Source organism: Chaetura pelagica, unplaced genomic scaffold (genome assembly GCF_000747805.2).
Source record: "Chaetura pelagica isolate M959 unplaced genomic scaffold, ChaPel_1.0 scaffold531, whole genome shotgun sequence".
NCBI lineage: Eukaryota > Metazoa > Chordata > Aves > Apodiformes > Apodidae > Chaetura > Chaetura pelagica.
The window spans coordinates 974,900-1,000,003 of NW_009952362.1; the positions used below are offsets into that span (position 1 = coordinate 974,900).

The window sequence follows — 25,104 nt, forward strand, 5'->3', positions numbered from 1 at the left end:
TAAGAAGAGTGTGTCCAGCAGGTCAAGGGAGGTTGTCCTCACCCTCTACTCTGCCCTAGCGAGACCCCACCTGGAGTATTGTGTCCAGTTCTGGGCTCCTCAGTTCAAGAGGGACAGGGATTTACTTGAGAGAGTCCAACAGTGTGCCACAAGGATGATAAAGGTACTGAAACACCTGCCTTCTGAGGAAAGACTGAGAGACTGGAGGCTGGTTAGTCTAGAGAAGAGAAGACTGAGAGGGGATCTTATTAATGTATATAAATACCTGAAGGGTGGGTGCCAAGAAGGAAAGGCTAATCTCTTTTCAGTCGTGCCCTGTGATAGGAAGAGGGGCAATGGATTCAAACTTGAGCACAGGAAGTTCCAGCTCAACATGAGGAGGAACTTTTTTACTTTAAGTGTTACAAAGCACTGAAACAGGCTCCCCAGAGAGGCTGTGGAGTCTCCTTCTCTGGAGACTTTCAAGACCTGTCTGGATGCATTTCTAAGTGACCTACCCTAGATTCTGTAGTGGTCCTGCTCTGGCAGCAGGGTCATACTCGATGATCTCCAGAGGTCCCTTCCAACCCCTAATATTCCATGATTCTATGATATAGGAAAGGAAGTTGTAAGTCTCCTAAGTTGCCCAGACCTGGAAAATACATCAAAGATCTAGAACCTTGTCTGACCATGTTACTGTTTCGTATTTCCCTAGTGAAGGAAAAGTGGTTATGTTCTCCTGATTCTGGCAGCAGGTGGTTGATTGACCTAACTATCCAAACTCCTTTGATTTCACTATTCATGCTGGGTGCACATGAGAAAGGTGAGTGTAGATCCTCACAAGGTGTATTCTTCCGTGGAGCACAATAGCTAGTTCTATAGATTAATTTTACCTTACCCTTCAAATAGCACAGCTGAGCTTAGGAGAGAGGCTTTATTGGTGGATAAAGTGCAAGGGCTGAGCTGACCCAGGAACAAAGCAGAATCTCTTTCTAAAGAGAGGCTGTGTTGTGGTTTATTTTCTACTTTTATATAATAATGGTTAATGAAAGTCTCTGTCCATTTGTGAACTCGAACCTCTATATATTGTTTCCCACAATCTACCTCATTTTCCATACAGGCTTTTGACTGCATCGTTTGAGTGCTGGATTTTGATACTGCATTATATCACTCTATAAAAGCCTGTGTTTTGAGTGTCTCTTTTTCTTAGAAAATGTAGAAGTCTTCTATAGTTAAAACTCATGTGGCATACATCTAGAAATCTTTATTCCACTTAGAAACAGTAGAATCCCATTGACAATAAACTTTGCAAGGCAGTGAATTAGGTTTTTCCCAGATTTGAACATATTTGTGCTGCAGGGATCAGAGGTGTTGAAATTTTGGAACATAATAACTCCCCCTAACTGTCTGATTTCTGTCTTTTTTTCCATTCTTCCCTTTTAAAGCTGCAAACTGGGATGGCTTACAAGTTCAGGCTTGTAAGACATGTACAGAAAAATAAATGGAAGAACACTTTAGCCTCAGGAATTTAGGGATTTCTTTTTATTAGGCTATGAAAGATGGAGAAAGCGGGTACAGTGGGTAAGTTTCAGAGGGATGTCTGCCACTACTCTGTTGAGTTCAGCAGCCTTTCAAATACTACATTTGCGAGCCTCTTAATGAAAACTTCCAGGAAAGGTGAAATAATAATGATAGGGAGGTACCAAAATCAGAGGTAAGCTGCTCAGTATTGCTGCTCTGCGTTGTTTATTAACAGAGACTCAGATAAGCATCCTTCATCAAATAGGATAGCCTACAACTGATTTGAAGGCATCTGGCTTCACCTGGAGTAGCCTTTATTGAATGTTTTTGCCTTCAAAGCATGACTTTCATCTTTCAGGCTACCATGAATGGATTTGTGAAGACTATAATCTTCACCTGGTTCATGGGATCAGTTAGCCTGACAGGAGAGATCTAATTTTTCTCTCTGAGACCTTTCCAAATAATTATACCTTCTCTGAGGGAGCTCAGATATAGATACTGTAAGGCCAGGAAAAAATTATGGTTGCCTCAGAACTCGTGAGGTTGGGATTTGAAATTTCATGGCCTCTTTTAGTCATGGACACACAAGTCACTCTGTGCATTTTGCTGTAGCTCTGGCAGGCAGCATCTGTGATGGATCTCCACTGGTTGAAAACAAAGTCCTAAGCTCCAATCCTGATCTGTGGCTTTGTATCCTGGCTCTTGTCTTCAACTTATTTACTTAGTTTGTGATGTTGCTGTTAATCACTGGGTTGTAGCTTTTTTGTCTCATCCCATGTGGATATCATGTGTCCCACAGATCATGGAACTTATCTGATCAGTTCCTGTGGTGAACTCAATCTGTTCATGAGCTGAGATTTAACTCTGGGCCACTCATAGTTATAAAAACTAGGGTTTGAAATCTCTACTTGTGTAGTAGTGATTAATTTGTTAGCTACGCCCACTGATGGCAATGGCAGAGCTTGAACAGAATGTGTTACTTGATGTGAGTACAGGCATTCAAATTTGGCTCCCACGAGCCTTGGACTGAGAGATTTTAATAACTTAGGGTCTTGTAAGGCTGGAAATAGGAGCTTATGCTAATGTGATACAGAATTTACCCGATTACTCATCACTAAAATTATTCAAGATAACCGGAACCAGCATGGGTGCAGTTTGTTAAAGACCTACTCAATGTTTTTTTTATTTTAAACCACATTTCTCGTGCTCCTTCTGGGCCCTGTTCATTTTCTCTCACTGTAACTTAGACATCTGTGCTGTCATGTGGAGGGATATAAAAAAAATTCGTATTTTGCACTGTAGAAATGCTGGGGAAGTTTCCTGGTCTGTAAAAGACATAGTGTGTTCTGTGCTGACTAAATACTGTTTCTGTTCAGATAAGTGCTTGAATTGTCTTTAAGTTGCTTTACTGCCTCTGCTTTTTCCTGTGGTAGGACAGCAGGACTAAGCAGGTGGGCAGGACAGTTTGATTAATGGAACATTCACCAAATCTTGGTCAGCTCTTTGCTGGACCATAGATTTTCTATAACCTCCTGGGTGCTTCAAGCTGACTTTCCCTTACTACACTCTAGGTAAGACTGGGACAGGCAGGTGAGCATGTATTTTCCCTGTTGAATATAGTGGGTGAAGTACTCAAATATTTTTGTATTGGGTGCTACAGCAGTCCATTAAGGGCACTGAAGGACACTAGAGAGTTAAAATAAGCTTTAGTGGCATGTGAAGACCTTTTATAATCTTACGTTTAGTTTCTTAAAATGTGTTTATGATCTGGGTTTGGGTCTGCAGCTGAGTAGAGGTTTGTGTCTGTGTTTATCTCCTCATCTCTGTGACAGCACTGATATTTCCTAATCCCTGTGCCAATTTGGGTCCATATAAACTGTTTCAGCAGTAGTTCCAGATTTGACCTTTGCATACAGCTGAGGTTACCTTTACTTGACTAGTTTGCCAGCAATGAAATGGTTAGTCAAATATGTGCTTGTCTCTTCTGTAAATCCCACTCATCATTAACTGCCAGATGGTGTCATTGCATAGTGCTGGGGAAACATCGCCTGATTTTTTACAGCCAAGTTTAGTGTTAAGAAAACACAGTCTTGTAAATGTCAAATTGACTATTAATTAATATTGCGTTAGAGTTTTTCAGAATTAAAACCATACCATAGATAGAGCGGTGGATGAAAGGAATAATTCCCCTTTGGCAGCCATAACATCACCTAGAGCATCATTAAGGTGTGTACCCAGTGGTTATTCACACTGACTGCACATAAAGAACTGAACAGGGACTTATTCCTGGAGACTCCCATGGGCCAGTGACTCAGTTGCCTGTGTTAAGGGACTTGCTTCCCATGTCCTGTGCATGAGAACACCTGGGAAAGGTTTTTGTCCCAGAGGATAATGCTAACATAAATCTGGAATGTGTTACTCAAGTCACCATGACCATGAACTGTACTAGGATGAAAACAAAATTTTCAAAATCTGGCCTCAAGCTCTGTAATAACAGCTCAGGATAGGTGAGACCTACTTAAGAGGTCTTGGCATCTATTGAAATATTTCCTTGCAAGGTCACATTAGTTAATTAAAGATCACAACAGCATGGTGATAAAAAGACCAATTTTAGTTCACTTAAAAGATGGGCAAACTGGGCAACTGTGAGGTTAAAGATTTTCTTTTCATTTTGTGTGTCTACAGTTAATGCAGTTGGCACTCTAGATATTTAACACTTCCAAATATTAGATCATAGCTGACTAGCTTTTGATTGCAAAACAACTCAGTGCAGAGATAGAAATGGGACCTGAATATTGGGCTGGATTATTGACTGAAACATGTTTAATTTTTAAAGTTACAAGTCCATAAATATATTTTAGAATTCTTGTTAATGTTATAAAGACATTTAACCCGGAAAATTGAATGAGGGAACATCCTGAAATGGTTGAATCTTTTTTTTTTTTTACATTTTAAAAAATTATTTTTAAATCTTAATAAAATATAATTTTGCAATATTTGAGCTTTTAAAATTAAAGTAGGGAAAAAATGCAGTCTGAAACAAGCTGTCTAGATAAAACCAACATAAAGGTATCCTGTCTCCTATTCCCATCTTGATCTTTTGTGATTCAAAGCAGATACTGGTCCCTAATACTCAAGTTAGATGTTAATATGCTTATGATATACTTCATAACTGTGATCAGTAGTTTACAAGAGTAACAAACCAAAGTTTGAGAAACCTTTGTAAGTTTTGTATGTTGCTTTTGTCCATGAGCGTATTTTTTCATAAACTTAATCCTGTCCTGTTTTTCAACTACAGATTGCTAAGTGTTCTTTCAGAGAAGTTGTGATAGATTTCATGGCCACCTGCTATCAGACCCAGAATGAGTTCTTTCAACAAGTAGTGTATACACACTGGGAGGGCCATTTTGGAATAGGTTGCCTTTGAGGAACTTTTCTTTCTAACCTCCTTTTGCTTGAGAAACTCAGCGTATCTTGGAGGAGGGAATACCCTTTCTTTGCTACTGTAACTGTGGATGTCCTTACATAAATGCTGTCTGGCTTTTTGAGTTTGTGATTTATTGTGATTTTAGTACAATTTGTCATGTTAGCCTTTTTTTATTACTTTAAAGTACTGAGGCTGGTAGTGCTTTTTTATTTATTTTTTTAAGACTGAAAAGCATTTCTGTTCATCTGCTTTAAATTTAATGCTTACTACTAAATGTCACATATGGTACTGCAGTTAGGGCTTTCAGCCATCAAAAGGCCTTTCCTCTGGTTTGTTACGTTTCTTTACATCCCAGGGGCCAGGCTCTGCTCTTATTTCCCCCATTGCTAGTCTTGGGTCATTTTGTAATCCCTCTCACAATCTTGTGATTAAGAATCTGGAGCAAACTAGATACACTAGATAGTAAAAAAGGTCTGGGAAGGAATTTGTGGAACTTTTCTCCCAGTTATGACTGATCTCTGGACTGGACCCCAAAGCCATGTCTGTCTGCAAGTGCATGTTTCCTTCTCATGCATAGGGATAAGATGTCTGAACTTCATCTCTGTGTTTCACAAGCCAGCTTAAATGCTGTACTGCAGATTCCTGCAGCCTGCCTGGACTGCTTTTGATCTGTCTCCCCCTGATGCACGTGGACTCAAACACAAATTAATTTCAGCCTGTCAGTAACAGTCTCAGAGTAATTCTTCATGATACTTTGACAGAAGCAGTGATGAAAGCCAGCCCTCTAATTAATATATTGAATAATGCATCTCCCTGAGGCATATGGGGATCTCCCATTCTGTCATAGTTTGGCAAGCTCATCGAAAGCTAGGCTGCTGGACTGACCGTAGTATAATATTTTGCACTTTCTGGCTACCAAGGAATATTCTCTCTTTTTTTTTTTTCATGTGGATGTCACTTAGATTTTTACCTTTGTTCTGTACCACAATTGCATCTGTTTCTGGACAAATTTGTAATTCTGAAATTTTCATGGTGAGACATAAACCATCTTACTTTTTAGATTACTTGCACAGAATCTTTGGGAGTTGTTTTAAAAATCAACACTGTTCTGATAAGTTGAGAAATTACCTTTTCACATAATCTGATTTTGGACATAATTTTCCGGCCATTTCATTCAGTGGTGAAACACCTGCTGACGTCAAGGAGTCATTCGAGCAGCTTTCCTGGACCCAGCCTCCCTGCTTCCCCAGAACTCATCCCCGATTGTCCCACTTGGATTGCCAGAGATGCATCTTTGTAGGGGTTCTTAGAGCTTATTTCTTTACAGCAGCTGGGGCTGGAACCATTCTTGCATTGGAGAAAGTTGCGATCTAAAGGAGGATTTATCCTCAGTACATCAGTACATCAATACTATCAGAGACCATTTTTGATTGAAACTAGATTTTCTGTCATTGCTCGAAGCTCTTCAGGTGGATTTTCTCAAGAAGAAGGAAGGACCCAGATAAATTCCTGTTCATTTCCCTGAACTGACTTTAGCCTCTGAACCTTTAGAAGTTTGCTTGCCTTTTAGTTGAACACAACCAGTTTTTTTATTTAACAGAAGGAGCTGAACCCATGCTGTGCAGAAAGAACAGTCTTATCATGGCCTAACAGACAAGATGTTTTTGCATTCATTTAAACATGAGCCATTTGTGTTGCTCAATAACATCCATTAAAGATAAGGAGATCCCTTTTTATGCCTTCTACACGTTGGAAATTAACAAACTCTCTTAAAACGACAATTCGTCAGCAGTTATATGAGGCAGAATTTTTTCTCGGCAAGAGAAGAAATTGAAACTCCCATCCTTTCATTCCTTGGCATTCCCCTGAGCCTCCTCTGTAGAATGAGATGAGTTTAATTCTGCTATTGTTAAGCATAGTAAGTATGAAGTTACATCAGAACGTAAGAGTGGGAAGGGGTATCTTATTAGCTGCACTACAGGTTCTTTTAAATAATGTTGATTCAGGAACTTGTCTCTTGCTGATCATATTCAGAACAAGGACAAGGGTGAGAAGCCAGTGAGTGAGGCTGTTTTACTGGCGTATTTGTACTGAGCTAATTGGAATAGGAGTTAGCAGTGGTTATCTTAGCTTTGTAATTATCTCACAGATAATTGTCCTCCATTGGGCAGAAGGCAATAAAAATGGCATGTAGACACATTTCCAAGTTTAGTGAAATATCAGAAGTTCTGTAGGTGAGTTTAAGAGAGAGAAATGTACTGACCTGTGACTTCCAGCAAGGATGGAGGAAGTAGTAAACAATATCTGTAGACTTCAGAGCTGATTGCTGTAGATCTAGGTTTTCTCCCATAGTAGGAAATTCTGCTTTTTATTGGAAAAAACAAACCCTCCCAGGTTTTTGGCCAAAGAGTGCAGAAATATTCTATGGTTTTGCTCATAATATTTTTAGTTTTCAGGTTTTGATTGAAAATGTTTGAGGGAAGGGGACATGTTCCATTATAATATTGATTTTAGGGACAATCTGTAATAGTGACTCCTGAAGCCATTTCAGGATCTGCTGTAGTTTCTCTCGAATTCTTTTTTTTTCTTTCTACAAATCAATAGATTTGAATCGTGCGTTGACACTTTGGAATTTGCCTCGAGGCTAGAAAACAGTGGAGTATTACTTTTCATTTGGCCTTGTACATTTCTTTCCTTTTATTGCTCATCTATAACAACAGATTAAGAACCCACAAAGACAAGCTCTTGATTTACCTGCATCTTGACCATGCATCTTTATTTCTTGACATATGGGTAGCACAAACTGCCATTGCAGCATTCTGCTCTGAGCTTTCTTACTTTAAAAGGGTGATGCATTGGGGATGAGGATGCTTTGGACTCTGCCATTCTGAAGAGCTAGGAGTGTGTCTCATACTCAACTTCCTAGGCCATCTTGTCTCCTTCTTGTTGGTGCATCCATGTAACTTGAAGCAAAGGAACCCACAGAAGTTCTGTGGTTTCTCTGGTCTTTCCTGCTATAGTGTCACTCTCCCACTGATGGAGAGACCTTCAAGGGGCTGTGGCCATTTTATTAATCTCCTCTCCGTTCTGACTGTGAGGCTGCTTCTGTTTTGAATGCAAACCTGTCTTGTCACAAGACACATGGTGATCTGCAGACCTGTCACTGTTGCTTTTAGCCATTATAGCCACACAGACTTGCTGTTTCTACAGACAGAGCCTGTCTTTGCATATTTGACTGTTGCCAGATCCTTTTTGTTTCCTGCTTCTTTGTCTTTTCCTATTGTGGATGTTGGGACAAAGGAACTCTCAGCAGCTAATTTAGTGTGATTTTTGGGGGGCAAGGAGACATTTTGATTCATCTATGCTTACTGGTCCAGAACAGAACAGTTTATTCTCTTTTCTCTTTCTTGTCCTTCGCCTTCTTCTTTCCTCTCTCTCTCTTCCTTTCTTGGCTGATGGTTACAAGTCAAAGAATGAAAGAAGCCGTTTTTTCTTTTCCCGTTAGCATCTGAAACAAAGACTGCCATAAAAAGTTGGTGACAGAAATCTAGTTTTTCACATTGCCTTTCTCCAAAATGCATAAACTGAACTACAAATTTATTTCCAGAATGTTGGTTGTTATCCCAGGGTGATTCTGCACAATATTTTGCAACAGGGAATGTGGAGACTCATCCTTCCTTAATTAATACAATGTACAATGTCCACAGGCATATGTGGTTCATCAGCATATCCTATACATTTTGCCTGTGCCAAGTTTCATATTGGCACTCTTTGGACAATTTAAGTTTTATTTTTACTCATCTGCTGCTGCATTTGTTTACAAAGTTATGCTCTCACTCTGAAGCTTTTCAGAGGCACGATATTCTGCCTAGGACTCTGTTAATAGCTGAATCACTGAGTCTTAGTGTTTCAGGCATGTCGTTATTTCAGTCAGAAAATGTTCATACAAATGAAGCAATTCAACACAGAGTGAACTGAGAATTCTTATTTTGGTGTAAAAGATTACTTGAATGGATAATTTTTAAGATACTTTTGCCAGGAGACAAAGGAATATTATAAGTTCTCTAAACATTGCCTTCCAGGGAGGGAAATAGTAACTCCAATGAAGTCTTTCACTGCAGGACTGATGGGCTGGGCTGATGGCATCTTTGAGCATGTACTTTGCTTTTCTGATGTGGTCAGAAATAGGGCTGATTCATGTTTCTTGAAAAACTAAAGCAATAATCTATAGCAATTCCCCATCTATGTGACTTTCAAAGGAGGGTAGTCAAGTACTGGGCAAACATTAATTAACTGAACTTCATAATATAGAAAACATTAAACTAATTTTAAACTGGATGAAAATCACTTAATGTATCAGTGATCAGTCTTGGAAGAGAAACAAAAACTCAACTTTTCACAGAGATGTGTAAAACACAGCTGGCTAAAAAATGTCATTTCCCTAATTATTTTTTTTTCCAACAAGCTGAAGAGAACCATATAACACCCCAACCACCATCTCCTGCAAACTGTTCTACTGCCAGATTTTTCATCGGGAAACAAAGAGTTTTAGTTAAGTAGAATCAACTATTCCTCTGGCGTGGATTCCTGTGTCCAGTTCCCGAGTAATTTGTCTTAGATTGTGATTACTAAAATGACTTTTGTCAGGAAAAATTTCTGCATTTTGAGTTTTCACTTCTTCACCTATTTTTCTAGGTTTTTTCCTCTCCTTTAAAAAGAAGAAAAAAGAAGAAAAAAAAAAAAGAAAAAAAAGGAGGGGGATGTTAGGAGTAGAAAAGGATAAGAAGGGATACAAAGCTAAAAATGTCAACAGCATCAAAGTCTTCTGTTGGAATATGTTTCAAACTTGTTCACCATTAAGTCTGCAGTTCTCTAATCCCAGACAGATCCCCTCTCACCTCCCTAGAAATGCCTTTCCCAAAGCACGTGGGACAGAGAGCTGATGGTATGTCATGAATGGAAACTTGGAGTTGTCTTCAAGAGAATAGCATCTTAACTTCATGAGCTGATGCTTCGTTACTTCCACCATACCCTGATGCTGGTGCTGCTAGGACTTGGCAAAAGGCTTCTTACTCATTGAGGATGAGCCCCCAGGGCTGCTTTTATGTATCCTGGATGGGCTGTACCCTGATGAGTCAGGAGCAGCAGGCTGCATGGAAGTAGCTTATTTAGTTGGTACGTAAGCAGCAGGACTGTGGCTGCACCTGGGAGCACACTCGCTGTGAGTGCTGGCTTGACGTAGCTGACAGATCTGCTCCCTTAATGAGACTCAGTCCCCTTGAGAAATTATTTCAGGCACTACTGGGAAATTAAGATGCTACCTCCAGCACATGCCCTGCCTGTGCTGCTGGCCCTTTCAAATCTTGACACGGCTGTGAGTAAGGATCTTTACCTTCCTACTCACACACCTTTCTGAGTTTATTTCACAAAAAATTAGTTATGGTTATTGGAGTTTATAGTATAGGTTGAGGGATAATTTCCACAGAACTTTAAAGGACTAAGACCTATTAACTGTAACAGAGAATTATTTCTCATTTCTTAATTTTTGGTATTAGCACACAGGTAAAAGAAAAAACATGAATCAAGAGCAGCTTTCTTCTATTGATAAATATCCTTTGAAGGTATTATCAGGTTCAGTGGCATTTCTCTCCAGTTGCTGTTAATTTCTGTGATGTAAAAAGTCATCTTCTTTTATGTAATAGGGAGAGGATAAAAATGTTTCTGTGTATAGCAGAGCCTGCTGTCTTGTGTGGATTCTGTAGTGATTGGTGACATGGCCGATGCTAAACGTCAGCTTTTCCCTGAAGGAAAGATTGATTTGGACCTCTTTCTTCTTTCTGGCCTGCTGTATCCATGAAACAACTGTGTGTAGCGGTTCTGGAACCTTTGGCTTTACAGTTAATTTATTTAGACATTCAGCAGGTAATGGGGATGAGGGGCAGACATGTATGTATATAGGGAAATACATGCAGAGGCTGCAAACACCGAAGTTATGTTTCCTTTGAGATACCAGACATCTCCTTCAACACCTCCTTGAAGTTCATTGGGACCTTTTAAAAAGGATTGGCTCTGCTGAAAAGAAATTAGCTTAGAATAAATGCTTGGCAATATTTTACCTTATCTTGCAAGTGAACTCTCACAACAATTAGTTCTGCCAATGTCCAGAATTGTAGCATCATGGAAATTAGCACTGGAAAAGACATAGAAAGCTCCAGGGACATGGCTAAGACACTTTCTTACAATATCTTCCTGCCCGGCTTTTTTTCCAAATTTTGTTTGAAATATGCTGTGCAAGGAGATTTTGCCCACAGCTCTTCAGAGACCATACCACATCCTACCCCATCCAGCAGCATCTCCCCCTGTTCAGCCACAGAAGAATAGTATTGTATTTATGTGTTTAATAAATACATTCTTTCCACCAACAGTTCAACATTTGTAACTAGGTAGCTTATGGCATGTTGTCAGCCTGAGGTGTATGCAGCTTGTGTGCATATCGGCTGTTACGTGTGCAGAGTTAATGCCTGATGGATCTAGTTTAGGCCTGACTGCAGTAAAGAACAGATTAGTACACAGAATCCCTCTGACCATCCAAAAGTAACTGCAGTTAATGATTCTTTTGCAAAAGTGATGTCATACAAGCTGGAGAAGGTAGCCTGTTGGCCCATGTTGGAAATGTATGTATAATTTAGCAATGGTGCTATGTGAAAAGATTCAAATCAGTTGAGCAGGAATTCTATGGATCAGTTTCTGCTGCAATCTGTCCACCTAGACATGGTCCTTTTTTTTTGCTTGGATGAGTTAGTCCTGTGCACTGCTTGCTTGGTATCACACAGAAATGTTTATTCACTTTTGGGGCAGGATAAAATTAAAATTGCAGCGGACTAATTGGCAATATCCACTAATTTGATTGCAGTTGCCTGCAGCAAGAGGATGCGTTTTTCCTCCGTTACATCTTATTGCACAATAAATATGCCTTGTTCCTTCCCATTTCTAGCCTTTATCTACAGCACAACATCCTGCTAAGTAGTCTCCATCTGTTTCCTCCTTTCTTTACATGAGCAGTGACAATTGCCTTCAGTCTGACATCCCAACTAGTAAAAATGCATTTCCAAGTTGGCATCTTGGGAAAGTCTCAATCCATTGTAGAAGTTTTGATTTTGTTTTCAGAGCCAGAGCTGGTAAATGTTGTCTTGACTGGTCAGAACTCAGTCATACTGCTTCCACAAAGTTAAATCTAGCACATACCAGACCAAGTCTGAAAGGCTGGTATCTGTGACCTGATTCTTTACCTTGTTGTAAACCCTTGACACAGATGTTGCTGATGTCCAGTAATACTCCCTCCATCCTCTAAGCTAATGGGTCCAGGAGATGGAGGAACAGAGCACTTCTTACTCTTTGCTAATAGTTTAGGGAGCAAGCATCAACATCAGGCAGTCTGAGTTGCTCATCATTTTTGATCTAAGATGCTGGAGTAGCTAAATATCAGGGCTGTCTTCCATCGCTGAATGTCTGATGTCTGGAAAACGGGTAGAAAAAACTGAAAAAAATTGTTTCTTCCATTGAAAGGCAGTAGAGTTGGTAGAAACAGTGGGCTGAGGTGTACGGTACGCAGGTAACCACAAGAGTTTGTGTTTTTCCTTTTATCCTTTCTTTGCATATGATAGCATTTTTCATTTGAACTATATAGTATTTTATATAGAAACATTTAAGGAATAGCTATTTATAGTGCAGAATACTGTGTTTTCCTCGCTCTTCTTGCTTGCTCTCTCTCCTGGTCAGAGATGAAGTATTAGCAGAATGGCCTAGTAAGTGTGAGTCCATGGAACATCCCCTTCCCTTAAGACAGAGGTAAGGATCTTGCCAGGATCCTATCTATCCTTCAGCTTTCAAGAACATAATCCTCTTCTGAAAAGAACGGACAATAGATCTTGTAAAAAACAAGAGCTACCATGAGAACAGTAAAGGAAAAGCAGCAGCAGAAGCTAGAGAAAAAGTAGCCATTGCTTCCTCACTAATGGAATTTAGTTTGAATTCTTAATTGACCAATGACCCAGCACCAGCTGCAATTGTGGCTGCAGGCTCCACATTTCAAAAACTGCCTTTGCAGCAGCCAGTCTTCTGCCTGCATCCTCTCAGCATTTTCTCATCCAAGCGGTGATAAATTAATAGGAATGGTGGAGGATGTTGATTTAGCATGATTTCTCACAGCGACAATGCCCTTTTTTCCTCCTTACAGCCATCCAGGGCAGCAGCACACTCAGATGCACTTTGTGGACCTTGGTTTAGTTTTTGCTGTTTTGTGTTTGTGCACATACAAAATACAGAGCTGAGCTGTGCATGGAGCCCGAGATACGACCATGTGGCAGGAAAACTGTTTTCAAGCTGTGCTTGGACTTCTCATTGTTGTTAAATATTCCTGTATTTGTATGCCTCTGAAACAGAGCTGTTTGTCAGCCAGAGAGCCATGAAACCCCTTCCCAGCAAGCCCACTCTGTGAGCTCCATTTGGTTGTAGAGAACATGCAAGGGAAAGGTTAAGTCCAGAGGGTGCTGACATGTCTCCACATCACACTTTAGGAACTCAAATAGTTTTGAGCAGTGCATCCTCCAAATGTTCTTCAGAGAAATAATATAAGAGAGAATACACAGCTATGAAGGTGGCTTCTCTTGTTTTGTTGCTGCTCTTGTATTGCCAGGCCTGAGAGGTTGTTGTAATGAGTTCTCAAGACCAGAGAAATTACTACATGGGATAAAGGAATAGCTTTACAGTCTGTGTGTGTGTTTTTGCAGCTGTGCTCCAGGTTCTGCATTCACATCTTGCTCTTTCCAATGCCTGACTTTTTTGCATTCTTCATGTAAAGCTTCTTCTGACAAATGATGAGACCATTCACTGAAGATACCCTTATTCAGGAGTCAGAGCACTGCAAAGCAAATCTGTGCTCTTTGCCAGTGGGAGCAGACGTGAGGTGAGGTATGAAGAAACAGCATTGATTAGGATTTGTTTTGTAATCAGTCTTTGATATAAGAAAGTGACTTGGTTTGGGAGAAGGAAGGATGACTGATGCGTTGCTTTACAGGCTTGTTATCTGCCTACTGATAACGGGAGCTTGTCTTGCCTTTGGGTTGAAGGAGGTTGCTTTGTGAGCTTTTCCATTTGAAGCACAGTATTTGGGAACCAGAGGAAGACTAGGGAGGTGCTGTATGCTGGTCCTATTTTTATTTTTTTTTTGTCATCATTGTTAAAACTAATTAAGGAAGCAAGTAGATGTCACTGGGAAGGAACCTCAAGCTAGGATGGCATGTTTTGGGATACTCCTGTTGTTCCCTGGTGCTCACTTAATAGGCAATATGAGTAGATCCACGAAGGTTGTGTATGTAAATACACAGTGGTAACAAATATTTTGGATTTTGTTTGGAAATACTTAGGTTCCTCTAATTACAGTCATTTTAAAAATCAATAGTGTTGTGGGAGAAATGGTATTTCTTATTACCTGAGCCAGTTTGTCCCACTACTGCGGTGGGAGGCACAGCGACCCCTTGTCTGGAGGAGAGGGACCCAGGAGATTTTTTGGAGTGTAGGTGAAGCAGCCTGGTGCTGTGGTGTCAGGAGCCAGCAAATGGCTCTGGGTACAAGACTGGTATCTGGCTTTCAGGAAGCCTGGAGAGTGCTGGCTCTAGGATGTAAGATGGATTTAAGTAGAAAGTCTGTTGGTAAGGGCTGTGGGGCAGGTCTCTGATGTGTTCCCAACCTGAAAGTGGTGAAATTTCTGCTCCCTTTGATAAAGTTGTGATAGATATGTTGAAAAGCATGTACTTCTGTCACTATTGACACGTCATAGGTGAGGATCGAACAGCTGAAATTACAACATTAAGGGCCACTTAGGAGAAAAAGGCAGAAAATTTCTGCTATGAACTGAAAATATATGTGCCGTTTATATATATATATAGGGAAATAATGTTGCTGCACACCATAATGTTTTTCAGTGACATTTTAAGTTATTTCTGTTAGTCCTACTGTCACTTTTAACTGTGTCCAGATATTTGGAAGATTTGACCCTGATAATTACACGATCACGGGACTCAGGCCTCTTCTGCCATCCTTACCGATAACAAATAGCACCTTCTTCCTTGTGGGATCACCCTGAAACTGATGGTAGTTATTAAGGAGCAGCCTATTTCTCACTGGGAGTAGAATGATGAAAGCTCTGCCTGTGCAGCTTTGTTTTGTTGTGTTGGGGATTTTTTGGCTACAATTCACAGTGTGTATTGAATAGACTCACTATTGATGTGGTGCTCTAGTTAACAAGCAGAGCCAGTTCCAGATACCTACATAGGGGGTCACAATGTAGTTTTGCCATTTGCAGCACTGGTTGATCTTAGCTGAACTGCAGCACATCCATGTGTTTGTCATTGCTTCAATTGCTATGGTTTTTGGTGAGATCCACAAAAATATATCAAAGCATCTGTATTTTGTTTGTTCTTTTATTATAAATTTTTGGTTTTTTAATGTTTGAGCTGTTGATGCCCCAAGGATGAAAGCAGCAAAAGACTGTGATAAAGGTCTTTCAGAACATTAGGGAATAATGAACGTTGGCTGGCTTGGAAGGAATCTATTATTTACAATGTACTGTATCAAATTCAGCTTCCACCGAATTAGAAACTGATTTTTGTCGTTGTCCCTTTTTTAATCTAACCCTTTGGTTAACTCAGGAGAAGCAGCTCCATAAATCACGTGGACATCTATGGATTTTTTTTCCCCCCCTGCCAGCCATTGCTAGGACTTAATGTTCATCTCCCAGTGATTCTTATCAGCCAGGACACTAATAACATTTCTGTTCTGAGCTTAACTTTCCCTCTGCCAGGAGGAAAACTATCTTTGTAATGTGCCTTGCAAAACCTTTTTAGGGAATAAAATAACAACGCACAGTAAGATTTAGCTTGAGGTGCTTGGGTTTCAACTAGTATAGTTATTATTTGTTTCATGATTATCAAGGACCATGGCATGGGACTGGGGGGGAATAATGAATACGTTCTTATGTTTTTTTTAAATCAGATCTTCACCATGCATATGTGCATCATTTGTTTTCTATCAGAGATGGGGAAACTGAAGTAAACAATAGCACGGTTGCCCAACAAACTGGGGTCAGATCAAGAAACTCAGTCTCTCATGGTGCTGTTCAGCCAAGCAAATCCCCTTTTTAGTTTGTTGTTTATAAACATGGGGCTGCTATGCTGTTGTCTTTTCTTCAGCATTAAAACAGTCCTGTTTTTACTGGATCTGGGAATCAGCTTGCTTTGTCACCACAAGAATGATCATTGTAGTCTTGATCTTGTAGGCAAGGGGATAGGCAGGTTGACTCACCAGTGCCTGGGAAGTTGTCTTAAAGATTAGTATACGGCTCCTAGAGTGGACTATTTAGAAACACAAAGAAGACAAGTTGGTAGGAGGTACCTACATGCCAGATGTCACAAGGTACTTGAACTAGTGTTGATTTCCCTCACCTTCCCCCATGTCTGATTGCAGCCTTGTATCTAACTGGCTGCTTTCTCTCTCTCTCTCTCTCTCTCTCTCTCTCTGTCCCACCTCAGGTCGGTGACCAGTTTGGATAAAGAACCTGACCTTGTGCACATGGAAGCCCGGGCAGCTGATGGATGTGAGTGTCTGCAGCCAACACTGAACAAGTGGGCTTTGAGTCATGAATTGAGTGGGAATGGAAATTCACTTTACTCATTTTGTCTCCACATTTACATTTTAATTGATAGGAAAGATGTAGCTCATGGGGTTTGATGGGAGGCATACTCTTACCCTTAGCTCCCAGGAGGAAATTCATAGCCTGCAGGGCTTGTGCTTGTGAGGAGGCTGGGCAGAAGCTCAGTCTGTTGGGATATGGAGCTGTCTATTCTGTTCCCTATTTAGCTGTTTCAATATCACATATTTTACGTGAATCATAAAGAGCTGGGCTACTAGCATTGTGCAGTACAGCCCCTGTGCATTTCCAGGTGTTCAGAACAGCTAGTTTGTACCTGGGAACCTGAGAAATTGCCTACAGTCAGACTTCTTCACTGGTCTCTGTGTGCCAGGTAGTCTTTGCCTCATATTGAAAGGGTTTTTCAGTTTTGCTGACAGTGTGTGAATAGGTGCTCCATACCAAAACATTACAAGCCTTGAAAAGGTGCCTGGATCTGAAGTAAGAAACAGAAAGGAAAAAAATTCCTAACTCCTCAGTGAAATTAATCTGACCATGTTTACAGCAGAATGGATTTGTATGTAATTAACTTCCAGCTAAGAAGACAGTAAGTATTACAATTAAGTTGACTTTTTCTACCACTCTCCAGAGTGTTTCAGATATTTCACGAAGAAACTACAGCTCCACACCTCTACAGATGGAGCCTGCTTTACTCCAGTTCAGTGCTACACAGTAATGGCACATGTGTCCCTTTTACACTACAGGGACAGTATAGAAAAGCAGCATAAAACTGCAGTTGTACAGGATTTCTGGGAAGAAAAGGCCTCCTTTCTGTTGACTGCAAATTTTCCTTTGTTTTAGTCAAGGGCTGTGTAGGCCAGATGTTTTGTGAACAAGCTCCTGTCTGTCAGGGTGGTTTCTCTGAGGCTGTGGATCTTCTAAAACCACTCAGTGGCCTCCCACTTCTGTTTAGTGATGGCAGCTGAATAAATAACCAGGCAATACAAGCTCAGGGGTGACAGCTGTTTGTTGAACATGTGGAAAAAGCACAACAGGCCAGCAGGTGGGTTGGCAAAGTAGGGGGGTTTCTTCAGTGCCTTTGCTGATGTGTTGCTGTTGCAGGAATGTTGGGAGAAGTGGCCAAAAGCAAAGTAAAAGAGCAAGTAAGTAAGCAAACAAACTGCTGATGGAGTCTGTTCTCAAACTAAGTTTAAATTTGCTCACTTAGCTATTTGAGTATTGGATGTGTCAAGGATGTAGAAGCTTAATTTGAAAGATGTCTTCCCAGTTCGCCAACAACTCTTCCTTCAGGTCTTGCTTGCTTGGGAGTTTGCTGTTTGTTCTTGTTTTGATGTATAAATTCAGCATTTTGAAATTGGCAGTTGATGGTATCGAGGGTTTCACTGAAAGTCAGACTTAAACCAGTAGTGTCAGCAAAACATGTTCATTTCAAGTCATCATCCCAGCAAAGAGCAGGCACAAGAGGGACACAACAGGCTGTGCTGGCCCTACTGGCATGTCCCACTGGGGGACAACACCAAAATTACTCTTCTCCCAGACAAGCATAGCACAAAAGAACCATGTTACTCCAGTTAGAGTTTTTAAGGCTTTAGATTATATTAGCTTATGTTACAAAACATCAGCTTCCTCAAAGCTATGGCCTGACCTGGTGTGAAATGGTACAGCTCAGTGTACTTAAGGAATGGGAGGCTGAACTTGTCTCCTGGTTGGATTTGTAACCAAAATGGGCCTTCATACCACCACCATCCAACAAAAAAACCTGTGTGAGGGAAATGGTATTTAGGATTAAACTTCTGAACTTTTTTTTTTATTATTTTTTTCTTATTTTCTTCTTTTCTTTTCCTGTCTTGTAGCAGATGAAGTTTTCAACATTTTTTCAACATCTTGGCAGAGCTTTTGTAGCAGAATAATAATCTAGGTTTGCATTTCTAAATTATAAAAATGTGTGGGAGCCTTGGGCACTGTTCCTTCTGCCTGGGTGTAAGAGGCAGCAGCAAGGACAGGGTTGGATGAAGGGAACTGTTACAAATACACTCAAGCATCCACCAGCACTCCTGAGAAAGACATATTAAACTTTCTATTTTTCAGTGAAATAGTCTTCTCCCCACTCACAGATATGATGCAATAAACAGTATTTTAATTAAAGGGAAAAAGAACAGTGGAGGAAAAATTAACCAGAAAGAGAAAACAGGGTTCTAGTTACTGGAGGATAATTTGCAGTCCTGTTGACATTCCTAGGCCCTCTTTTCCTTTGAGGGAAAAATTGTTGAGCTAGGTTTTTTTTTTTGCTTTCTTTGGTAACCTTCACTGGTAGTTTATAATTTAAAGTCTTGCATTGCTCCAGGACCTGACTTAGGCTGAGACGATCTGCCAGTGCAACTTGTTTCCATAAGCTGCCCTTCTCTCCATCAGCCACGCTGGCCAGCCATGCCTGCTTTTTGCTGGTTTGTTACCAGGGAGGAGCAAGTCTTGCTGTCTTTTGTTTTGCTACTTTACATTTACCTCCACATAGGTCTGCCCTTTGCAGCCTTCAGCACAGTGACAGGTTTGACTACTGCAGTGTCTCCCTTCAGGGACCCAAGTCTTTAGGTGTTACCCCACCAGACAGAGCCTCTTGTGCTTCTGCTTCCTGTCAAAGCTGTCATGACTGGTGGGCAAAGAGAAGATTTAGTAGTTTGGCTTATTTCACCAGTTTATCACTGCACATTTCAAGACATTGCTTCAGTTTTATCACTTCTAAGAAGGGTAAAAATACACTCCAAATTCTCAAGATGGGAGATTGTGTTAATTGGCAATGGTGAAGTGTTTCAAACTCCTCAACTGGGATGTGGCTGCACATCTGAAAAAGCTTTCCCTAATCATAAGTGAGATAAATTGGTGGGAAGGGCTTGTGTGGAGGTATGTATGCTGGGATTTGAGCTGCAGCAAACTCTCTAGGCTTATTGATGTCCATATTGCTTCATTCACAGATGGGCTGAGAAAGTAGCTGGATGTTGACTTATAAGAATGAGAAGTTTTTGAGGCTGTCTAGGAAATGGGGAGATCTTCTCAACTCCTTTTGCAGTGGAACATTACAAAAAGAACCCAACACCCCAAAAAAACCAAAGCCCCTAGTTCTGGTGTTGCATATGATGATACATGAATTGAAAATAAGCCCTAGATAGAAGCCAGTCTCCCTTGAGGGGTGCATCTGCCAGTGAAAGGTAAGCAAGACTTTAAAGGCATAGCTTGGGCACATGCCACCTGCCCTTCTAGGCAGTTGTCATTTTAGTTCGTGGCTGTGCAAAACAGGCCTGAAAAAGGCCTTCACTTCAGAGAAGAGGGAGATAACAGATTGGAAGTTAGGATGCACCCTTCTGTCTTAATTGACATTTTTGTTGATGGGCCCTGTACTTTCTATAGAGAAGAAGATGTGCTCTGCAAATGGAGCCATAAGAATCATACCCTTCAAAAAGCTTGGACAGGGACTTGTGGTTGTGCCTTGCTTTCAGTCATACAGAAATGTGAACTGTGTGCTGTCATATTTTCACATGATTTTAAAATATATTTAAAGGGAATGGTTATTTTTTTGTTTAGTTTTGTGGGGCAGGAGAAAGCAATGCAAGACTTGAACTTCCATGTCCAAAGGCAGACAGATCTGAGGATATTTTTTTTTGTCTGTGTTTTCTTTCCTAGGCCTTGTGTTGTAAAATATATGAAAATAAATAAAGAAGAGACTAAATAGAAAATGGGTAGTGAGCTGCCCCCCTTTTTCACTACCAACTTCCCATTAATATTAATCAGGTGCTGTTCTTTGTATGTATTTGATTACTGGTGTAACCCACTCCAAATTACACATTTCCCAATATGCAGGAAGCTCGTTGTCATGTCAACACTGGTGATTTATTTGCATTTATTTGTGACAGGTTTTTATTCCTCTTCCCATTCTGTCACTCAGCAGCAGCAAAATATCCCCCTGTTGGAGGGATAAGCATATCCAAGCAGCTGTGTGGGAGAACATACCGGAGGGAATGAGCTTCTAAAAATGCAACTCCTGACTTCTCCCCCTTGTTTTGCCTAATTTTAGTGTCAATCCATCATGAAATTCAGCAGAACTATTGCCCATTGCTATCTGAGGGATTCCTCCCATCAGAGATGAAATTTTGAACACTCTCAATTAATGAAAAGTTATAATCTGAGTTTAAAATTGAGCCCCACGTTGGGCGCCAATAAATTGTTGTCACTGTTTGACTCAGGTTTGACAACAATGCTCTCAATCCCCTCCCCCTCCCAGCCAGATAGGGAAGGAGAGAGAAAAAGAGACTTTACTGGATTGAAAACTAAACTACACAGCTTTAATTAAACACTAATGATATAAGAAAATATATACAACTATATACAAATGTGTTCAGGAAATGTACAAAGCCCCCATTGCCCCCCCATTCCCCCAGCAACTCCCACAGCACTCTCCTTAGCTGCGAACTGTCTTCAAAGGGAAGAAGAAGCAGGAAGGAAGTTGTCTCTGACCTTCCTCTGAGCTTACATAGATATATGGAATGGAATACCTCTGGCCAATTTTGCTGTCTGTCTAATTCAGCCTCCTACAGGGGGGTCATAGATCTCCCTGTGGTGTCTGAGCCAGCAGAGTAAAGATGCAACCTTGAAGACCCAGCAGTTAGAAAAACATTCTACTATTATCAGTCTTAGTTGTAACTCTCTGGTACTAGTTAGAAGAAAGCTTACTGAAGGCAAAAAAAAAATCAGTAAAAGGAAAATTGACTTAATCCTGGATCAAACCAAGACAACCTCAAAGTACAAGTCAAGGCTGCTGAGCTCTTTGGGTAGCATGGCAGTATATGAAACCCTCTTGTTTTCTGAAAAGTTGCTTTTATATGCTGCAAAAATGTGCTATAGATTCCACGTTGAGGAAGTAAATAGAAACTCTGGACTAAGTGTGTATGTGTCAGTTGATTAAAAACCTTAATTTATCCCAGCTGAGAGCCTGACCTCTCTGCTACTGCTTCTGGTATTTCATGCTGGGAGAAAACACAACTCCAGCACTCCAGTTATTTGGCACTGCCTCTAGGTCAGATATTTTTCACAATACACTTCAGTTTCCTCCAGATACTCTGAGCTGGCACCAGCAACATTTTCTGCTGCTTTAGAATCATCAGTGGGACTGCATTTTCATTGCTGCACCAGACCTACTCAGCTGCTCTGGATCAGACATATAGCCCTCATTAACCTGGAATTCCCAGCACCTTAACCCAGAACCAGGCCTGCAGCCTTTAAACATGGCTCTTCAGACTAGTAACTGGTCAGGAGCCTTTATTAGATTAAAGCTTGGTTGTACTTTGTGACTTTTTTGGGGGCTGATTTTTATTTGTTTTAAATTATTATTGTTATCAATGCTTCTGACTTGTGTTCTTTTAGCATTGTTAAGGGTTTGCTAGTGGGAGAAGGCTAGGGAAGGGGAAACTGCCAGTTTTTGAATCTCATTTTTTAATCTGGGAAAGCAGTTGGCAGAGTGTCAGGGTATTTCAGTCATGCCCCTCAAGTGCTTTCAACAGAATCACCTTTTGCTGTCAGTGGAAAGAGACAAAGCACAGTAACAAATTCATGGGATGGAGAATCCTGTAAGCAGCTTTGCTAGGCTAGTTACTGTTATTTTAAACTTCTCTTTCATCCTTTTGGGCTCAGTTTGACAAGAGCCTTTTAAATAGGTGGAGTTGTGAACTAAAATCAAAGCACCAGAGTCACTCCAGCCCTTATAAACTTACTGTTTTCTTCCTGATGTTCTATCCTCACCCATTTTAGAAAAGGAAACAAGAATCTTAGAAGCCGGTAGAAGTGCTGCAGTGTAAAAGATATTACCCTTTTATCACTGCAGCCATCATCTTAGTTGCATTTTAATTTTATCCCTAATGTGCAGTTTTCAGAAGAGCAGTTGAAAGGCAGAGATGGCATATTTAAATTACGTACATCCAGAGACACAGTGCCTTGATTGTTCCATTTCATGAGATCCTTTCTTAGCCTGAGTGAAATAATGCTTGATCCCCTGTAATCCCTGCCAATTTACTGGTGGTGAGCACGTCTCTTCTTGCCACTCTGAGGAACTTTCTGTGTGTCTGACTTTGCCTTATGTCTTCTTCATGTTCCCTCAGTCCTGTTCCTTTTCTCAAGTATTGTCAGGGACTGACAAGGTATCCCATTAGCACTACGGTCTTCTCATCCTCACTCTAGACAGAAGCATTTGATGCCTTTTGCAGTGCATGTAACTACTGTTGGGACTCTTCAGCTAGTCATGCTATTTCACATCCATGGCATTTTCACACATATTGGTTATAAAGACTGAATTTTGGGAGATGCTTGTGATTTTCACTGCAAAATAAGTTAAACCTAATAGTGCTAGTTGGGACTTTTTTATTCTTCTTGTTTGTTACTGCCACAATTAAAACCATCAACAAGGCTAGGGTATTTTAGGGGAGGATGGGGACATAATTCCCAGCACAGTAGTGGAATTGATAAATTCTACCTAGGTGGCTTTTGAAATCATCTTCTGCTCCATATGGTCTCATACTCAGTTTTCTGATGCATTTATGATTTGTACCCTCCATTTATGGTTTGAACTCCAGTCTCTCGAGAGATGTCTGCACAATGGGGAAGACAATAGTGAGTGCAGAAGTGTGATGAATTCCTGACTCCAGAGAGCTGTTACAGTTTAAAGGCTGGAGGTAGATCATACAATAATGTCTAGCTAGTTGGAGATGAGGTTAAGATTTCCCTTCAGAGACCTTCTTTTGGATCGCTGATGACATTTTCAGACAACAGGCTCCTACCTGGGCATTTTTCATGTGTACATATTCTCCCATTACAGACACCTACTATTTGACCTGTCGGATTCAGGAGTGCTCAGAGACCAAAAGGACTGGGCCGTTTTCACGCTCCATTGACATCAGCTCCCTTGTTGTTCAGGATGAATATATCTTTATCCAGGTACGTTGACTTGATATGAACATGACATGAATTTTGCGTGTGCCAGGTATTCAAGAGAGGAGGCTTATATTCTTAGGACAAGTCCATGGGACATCAAGTCATAAGAGCTGGGAGTCTGTATTTGCCTGCTAGGGATTGGCGAGGCAGTCTGGGGTAAAAGAGTTGATGTCTCTGCTCATCCCTTGTCTCATGGTGAATCTGATATATATTTTGAAAGTTTATTCATCAGTAGTCCTAAGGGTCCATGGATTTCTCAGAAGTTCTAACTTAATGTTGTTGCGGCTACTGGGAAAGTACAAAGAAGCTAGTGATGAACTGGAGAGAAGAACAAAGGAAAGGGGTGAGCAATCATTTTAACAAATGCAAAGAATTTTGCTGATTTGATAGTCAAATAATGCTAATGGAACAAACCAAGATTTGCAGTAGGAGGTAAACCAGGAGATAAATCAGAAAAAAAGATGTTATGGACCTACCTCCAAATGCAAGATGGCTGTAAATTTTTCAGGTAGATGGTTATTTTGGAGATGATGAGAAAGTGACAGAAATTGAATGAGGAACTACTTGGTTTTGACATTTTCTGAGAATACATGAACTAGATGGAACAAGGCCATCTCTCCCCATTTCATACCCATGGAAGTGTGAGAATGAATAGGATGGTATAAAAGAAGACTTGCTGAAGATCTGCCATTTAGGTGAAAACTGGGCGTCAGGCTGTGGTGATTGCAGGTTGTAGGAAGCTCAGGAGACAGAGATTACAGATATAGTGATGTTAACTGCTTGTCAGCAATGCTGAAAAGGAGGAATGAGATGACATGGGGCTTGGATCCAGGTGGCAGAGAAGAAACATATGCTTCCCTTTTTGAGTAAGACTGGGTTACGTTAAGCTCCTATTTTACTTTCTTGGGGAATATTTTTTTGAATGCATCCAAGTTGTAAGGGAGTTCTGCTCTCTTTATTGCGAAATTGCTCTTAGAAAAGGCAGTTTAAGTGGGAAAGCTGATTCTGTGCTGGGATATGGTGGAGAAATGGGTGTATATGACCTGGGATATGTGGAAGCTGCATGTGTTTGAATATTGTTGGCAGAGGAGTTCTCCTGTGAGTAGGGGAGTCTGTTGCTCTGGAGGTGAACGATTGCTATGGGAGCCAGAGCTCCCTTCACTTCCTCATGAAACCCAGCCTGCTGCTGCTTCCTTTGGCATTGCAAGGATACCTGCTGCTAGAATACTCTAAGAATGTAACTTTTGCAACTTTGTAAGTCGTTATTTGACAGGAGGCAGTAGCTTTCCAATCAATAAATGCTATACTCTCCAAGGAGTATATTGGAGAGGTGCTTTTAATCTGGTGTTTTATGCCTGTGGCTGAGGGTATTGTGGAACATCCAATTCTTTATGGCTAGCATGAGGCCTTGCAGGCATTTCTCATTCCACAGCTACCACCTGTGTTTAAAAAAGGCTGCTCTGTTTAGGAGTTTGTGCTCGCAGTGAGGACATCAGCC

At 40.7% G+C, this 25,104-nt stretch overlaps 1 protein-coding gene across 1 annotated transcript in view; it reads left to right on the forward strand.

Moving 5' to 3' along the window:
• The window catches only part of SORCS3 (sortilin-related VPS10 domain containing receptor 3), a 275,728-nt gene that overhangs the window by 176,043 nt on the left and 74,581 nt on the right, over positions 1–25,104 (forward strand). Inside the window, exons 7-8 of the mRNA XM_010007928.1 lie at positions 16,516–16,580; positions 23,491–23,609. Coding sequence (XP_010006230.1) covers positions 16,516–16,580; positions 23,491–23,609 — 184 coding nt within the window. The remainder of the gene's footprint in view (positions 1–16,515; positions 16,581–23,490; positions 23,610–25,104) is intronic.